The sequence below is a fragment of the Sceloporus occidentalis genome, unplaced genomic scaffold (assembly GCF_023333645.1).
Source record: "Sceloporus occidentalis isolate IW3139 unplaced genomic scaffold, rSceOcc1.0.p SCAF_145, whole genome shotgun sequence".
NCBI lineage: Eukaryota > Metazoa > Chordata > Lepidosauria > Squamata > Phrynosomatidae > Sceloporus > Sceloporus occidentalis.
The window spans coordinates 1,813,861-1,820,049 of record NW_028317125.1 but is presented as its reverse complement, the minus strand read 5'-3'; the positions used below and the strand labels follow the sequence as shown (position 1 = coordinate 1,820,049).

General features: G+C 41.1%; 1 protein-coding gene across 1 annotated transcript; it reads right to left on the bottom strand.

The window, feature by feature from the left end:
* Window positions 1-2,481: 2,481 nt before the first annotated feature.
* On the bottom strand, window positions 2,482-5,849 carry LOC149280865 (kxDL motif-containing protein 1). The gene is made up of 5 exons (XM_089500047.1): window positions 5,807-5,849; window positions 4,328-4,433; window positions 3,734-3,886; window positions 3,473-3,519; window positions 2,482-2,714 (listed from the first exon to the last, which is right to left on the bottom strand). Exons 1-5 carry the CDS (start codon window positions 5,847-5,849, stop codon window positions 2,482-2,484), a joined length of 582 nt encoding a protein of 193 aa, XP_089356173.1.
* Between the last annotated feature and the right edge of the window lie 340 nt (window positions 5,850-6,189).

The following is a 6,189-nucleotide window of genomic DNA, read 5'->3' as shown; positions in this document are numbered from 1 at the left end:
TAGGGATTACGCTGTACCACCGTCAATGTGCGCCTCAGTATATAGTGATAGGTGTTATCTTGTACCACCGTCATTGTCTGCCTCAGTATATAGTGGTAGGTGTTATGCTGTACAACCGTCAATGTCTGCCTCAGTATATAGTGATAGGTGTTATGCTGGACCACCGTCAATTTCTGCCTCGGTATATAGTGATAAGTGTTATGCTGTACCACCGTCAATGTCTGCCTCAGTATATAATGATAACAGTAAGTGTTATGCTGTACCACCTTCAGTGTCTGCGCCGGTATATAACGGTAGAAGCTATGCAGTTTTAAAGTGTGTGTGGGGGGGTGCCACATACAAGATCCGCCCCAGGTGCCAAATACTCTAGGTACGCCCCTGGGTATATGTAAGTGTATAGTGCGTATGTAGAGGGTGTATGTATGTAACTTAGTGTATGATGCTGTAGTGGTTGTGTGTGTGTGTGTACCTATGTGCAGGCGTATGGTGCTTGAGTGGCTGTGTGTGTATATTTACATAGATGTTTTTACTCTTTTTGAGGTATGCTTAGCTGTACTACTACCTTGCTTAACTGTTTTTTGCTTGTTGATCTATCTTGCCATCCGTTATACATGGCCAACCTGGCTCTTATTGAATGGTTTTGTTTGTGCTTCATAATGCATACTAAGTTGGAAAATCATGTTTCACCTCATCTTCACTCTAAAAATTCACAGTTTAGTCAATAAGCCTTAGCTTTAACACTGTTACAGATAAGTTGAGGGTCTTCAATTGAACTGTGCATAACACAAAAACTGTCTCTGTTCTCTAAAGGGAGAGTTGCTGCAGGAAAAGCTAGGCTGGTCCTGTATAATGTATAGTTAAATCAGGGACATTTCTTCAAAGTCTCTTCAATCATTGTATTCTGCATTGTAAAGGGTCAGCTTAGTGCATCTTTCTGAAGAAACTTGCTAGTGCTGGCTTTCATAAAGAATATTGGAGTGAGATTTCAAACCACAACTCTTCAGCCAACTCCCCCTTTAGTGAATAAATCCCAGTGCATAAGGCCAGTGCTCCTGGTGATGGAAGGTGTTTTTTTTTTTCCACAGAATGTTTATGACGTGTCCTATTTACAAAATTTAAAACAATACACAGGCACCAAACAGTCTGCACATTATTTTATTAGAAACGGATATTTTTCTTTCCATAGCATAATTACAGTATTTGGACTTAAGGAATTGCTGCTTGTAAAAGAGAAAACATATTTTTCTTCAGAACTTACAAATGTGCTTGGGTTTTCTGTAGCATACACATTACAAACAAAAATATAGTTTTCCTACATTTTTTTTTTACTTAAAAAGTCACATTTCATTTCTTTTAACAAAACCTTGTATGTTTCTGTCAAATAAATAGGTAGAATTTCCTTCTTTTCAATATAATGGTGTTACGTAAATATACTCAGTGGTTGCCAAATGTGGCTTAAATGCTACATGACAAAAAAATTATCTGGTTTTGTATAGATGAAGAGTTATGGGTACCAAGTTTTATGGTGTGTCTCTCTTAGCAAGAATAGTAACTATGAAGGTTGTGGATAAGTGAGCTATATTGTAAGTGCTATCCTGAAAACCTTAAGGTGCTATGACCCTCAAGGAAGTTCAATAAATACAAGGAATGAGGACAATGCAATTCAGCAAAGATTTAGATGGTTAAAAAAAAAAAAAGACAAAACTGAAGGAATACATAAGAAGAAAAGCGTAAATAAAATAGTAAAAAGCGAGGGGAGGTATTTATAATTTAAAACATATGTAAACAGACCACTGGAAAATGGTTAGTAAGCACAGGACATTTCATGCAAACCACACCAGCTGAGGGCACAGGATAAAAGTGTGATAAAAGCTTTAGACAGGGCATCTCTCCACCTTGTGCCTTCATAACGAACCATGTATATCTCTGCATTACTTCAGAGTAGAGGACTGCATTGGGAGGCGGGTCCCGCGGGACCCGCCAAAAAACTTGCGGGCGGTCTTGCTGGGGCTGCTAGCGGGAGGTCAGGCACTGTACCTGCGGGTCCCGGTAATCCTGCAAGGCTGTCTTCTCGCTGCTCCATAACAGTGTCTCCTATCTTGCTCCGCCCAGGAACAAGGCAGAGTCACGTGATGTGACATCACTTCCTGTGACTCCGCCTTGTTCCTGGGCGGAGCAAGAGAAGAGACGCTGTGAGGGAACAACTTGCGGGACTGCGCAGGAAATCAGGTAAGGAGGCGGGCGTGATTGGCCACAAATGTGGCGGGAGCGGAAGACCCACATTGCGGGAGCGGGATTAAAAACAGCGGGAGCGGGATTAAAAAAGCAGTCCCGCGCAGGGCTCTACTTCAGAGCACAGCATGTCCATCTCGTCTGAAATCAAACCCATTGTCAAATAGTGGGCTACTTAATTGTACCGGGGGTTAAGAAACACCTCCAACCCCAACTGTGTCCCTCAACTTCCTTTCCCACTTCAGACCATTAGTCATCATGGACCACTTCATCATCTGTGAGGAGCTGACCGTTAGCGGATGGAGTGTCAGAATGGGCCTGTGACAAGTCCTCGAAGTCTTGGCTCATGGTGGGAGAAATAATAGAAGGGCTGGTGTCACAGGACTCGGTGCTCTGTTCTGATGTGGCAACGGTGGTTGCGCCACTTTTGGGAGTTGGGTCAAAATCGTCATCATCTTCTGAGATGGGTGATTCATGAACACCTAATATCGAAGGAAAAAACACTTATCAAACATGGAATACGCAGTAATTATTAAACTCACCAATCTATTTTTCAGCAGATGAACAAAAATACAAAGCAATCCAAAATGCCCTTACATACAATAATGAAAGCCAAGTTTATAGATTTCTGCTCAGAATATAAAACCTGAAAACTACTTGCAGTTTGTCCTTGAATAAACTGTCTGGTCCCCAAAAAATATTTGTTAATGCCTTTTGGAGTCAAGTTTGCATGAGCACCAGTGACAATCGGTTCAGTAAACATACTTTAAGATGCTTTCAGCTCTCAGTAGAGTCAGGGGGCAAGACGAAAGTCTTGTTTAAGTGAAATTTTTAATTGATTTAAGGTGTTTCTGTAAACTCTAGAGGACATGTCTCAGGAAGAAAAATCTGCTTTATATCATTGTACATAACGTGCTCTGCACAAATCTCAGGAGCCCGGTAACCATGCCTCATAACTTAACATTGCTTGCATCAAATCTTTGTGATATGTAATAGTCACTTTAGTGGGGGCACACATTTCAGACTCAATGGTGTATAGCTCCAAGTCTGTGTATACTGATTTCATGGGGCAAAAGAACACTGTGGTACATGCTTGCATCCTCTAAAACAGCCACAGTGTGAATGTATGCCTTTGTTTTAACCTATTTTATTTTCTTATAGTATTTCTCAAATTGGTTTCATTACTGACTAAGTGGATGAAAAATGTATGTTAAAATGGGGTTATTAAAGAGGAACTTACAGCTGAAAGACTCTGGATATTGTTTTGCCAATTTGCCTTTTAACATCCTGTAGGGTCAAAGAAACAACAAAATATAATATTAACTCACTTTTTCATAGACATTCATGAAACACCACATAACACCATCGCTTGACTATGTTTTGCACACTATGTTATGGATGCAACCAGACAGGATACTAGGGTTGATTTTATTTTCAGGACGATATTGCCGTCTGCAAGTCTACCTTTGAGTTCAACTAGCTTGGTAGTACGTCAGGTTACCTGATTCTCCGGAAGATGATGTCCAAGTCCTTTTTCATCTCCACTAATGTTCTGGTGTGATGTACAAATCGATCAGACATCTGCTGCAGTCTTGTGCTGGACAAGCTGTTGAAATTGAGTAGCATTTCATTGGTTTTTTCAAACCGATCAAGCCTGCAGCAAAGAAGCACAAATACGTTCAGCATCAGGTTATTTATTTAGTAAAACTACCTAGAATGTTATGCTACAGCTTTATGTTAAAACTAGTCTATTAAGTTAAAGGGATGCATATGCAATGTAATGCCCCCATAAGCATTTGCCTCTTCCCCTGGCCCCCAGCTCTTTTCCATGCAGGAGATGGGTTCAGCAAAACTGATCATATAGTCAGTGCAAAAAAAGCCCCAGTGGAATAGCCATTTCTCATCTACACTAGCATGGATGAGGCCCAGGTCAATACTTCATATAATATTAATTTAACCGATTTCTTTATTACCAAACTGAACTTCATACAGTGTCTTAAGAAAACGTTAGAGACACCAGGTAAGAGAGTTACCAGCCATACCAGGCAACACATTGATCTATTGATGTATAACATACTAGCCCACACATACTCACATGTGCCTCTGAGCCAGAATAATAGCATTTACATCTTCAGCATTCACCATATTTCGAATTCTGCTACAAAAAACACCTGACGCTGTAGGTTCCATCACTGGTTCAGCTCCCTATAAGAAAACCACGAAACAATTACAAATTGTGCGACGAGCATCAAACCCTGAACAATGGCTGAATAGCCTTCAACGACACTATGCGTTCATTTTCTATACGAAGCAACTGTGACATATACCTGGGCTCTGTATTTTTAGAGGAATTCCTTGGCGCTACCCAATCAAACTTTTCAAACAAGAAGTCCCGTAACTCTGGAGACTTATCATTAGACAAACCATGGGTCAGTATAAAACATAACCATCCCATAACCATCATACAAGCCCACTGGAACAAAGTAGCATTCGCTTAAATACATATTAAGAGTCCACTTCACATGGTGGTTTTTTACGGAAGTTATTACTTCTTCTCTCGCTAGCCTTCTTCCCCAGCTACCTCCAAGGTAGCTGAGCTCCCATTACAATGAAAAGGTAGTAGTAGCAGCCAATCATACGTATGCTACTGAACGCCAATGCTTTGCTAGCATACATCTGATTGGCTGCTGTTTCAATGGAAGTGCTAGAAGGTATGTGCATTCAATAATGTTTCCTGGTTTCAGTAGAGTCAACCAAGTAGGGAGTTGTGAGACAGAAGCCTCATTTTCCTACTCCGGCAACTAAAGAAAGCTCGGCTCAATTTGGAAACTAAGGTGCATCAGAGTCGATGCGATATGAAAACACAGTTTTGGGCACTAAAGCGAATACCCAATAACTAATAACCAAAAGCTCTCTAAGTTGTAAGCTCGTTGAGCAGGCTCCTCCTCACCTGTTGTCTCTGTAAGTCAAATTGTTACATTACACACTACTTGTTGTGCCCTGTCCACCCATTGTACAGCGCTACAGAATTTGATGGCGCTATATAAAACAAATAAATAATAATAATAATCTAGACAAGAATTAAGGAAGAAACTTCCTCATTTCTAGCATTGCTGCGCATGAGGAACTACATGTGTCCAAAAAGGAGTGGCAAGTCATAGAGGAGAAGAATGCCAATCCATACTGAAGACATAACCATCAGGCATCATAAAGGTGTTAGAGCTTTTGCATGACTTTAGCACAGTGTCACACAGGCCCAGAAATTACACATAAACACCAAGTGTCTTGGGACACTTGCAATATTTTGGAACATATATTACATTAAGGAAAAATGCGGTGGTCGGTTTTAAGTAAAATAGAGATAAAGTGAATAGCCATGGCAACAAGTTGATGAAATTGGTTTAACCCTTTATTTGCCAGGTACCAAACGAAACTCGTTCACAAAGCTGTTCGTAAATAAACACCACCACACTCAAAACGAGAACTTTATGTTCTTTCTGCTTCTGGATAACAAACAAAAAAACCGATCTACAGAACGGGAGGCTTCAAGAGCTCCCCACCCAGGTCATGCAACATCCGGTTACCGTGCCAGGCTGGTGACACAAATCCTTGCTCATCTTCATCAAACTCTCTTTCGCGACACTCAGCCACCGGCAATATCCAGTCACTTCCTGGTTGGCCATGTAATCCGGCGTCTGATTGGACGGCACGCCCTGCTTTCTGATAGGATGTTTATTATGCCCGCCCCTGACCTGTCCGTCTTGGACTAGAGGCGTTCCGCCCCGCCCCCGTAATGCTTGGAGTGGCTTTCACGGGTAGTAACGTGCAGTTACATGATACGCGATTCTTTTTGAGTCTATGTGAACACGTGTGCATTATGTTTATAGAAGGTGCTGTATAAATAGTGTATAACTAGAACAAAGCAGCTTCATATATTTATATAAATGGGGTGTAAGG

Coding starts and splice junctions, on each gene's coding strand:
- LOC149280865 (XM_089500047.1), bottom strand. CDS start 5,849: ATGAGCAAGGATTTGTGTCACCAGCCTGGCACGGTAACCGGAT. Junction 4,434..5,806: donor GCCTGGCACGGTAACCGGAT/GTTGCATGACCT, acceptor TCTTATAGGGAG/CTGAACCAGTGATGGAACCT. Junction 2,715..3,472: donor ATATCCAGAGTCTTTCAGCT/GTAAGTTCCTCT, acceptor CTTCGATATTAG/GTGTTCATGAATCACCCATC.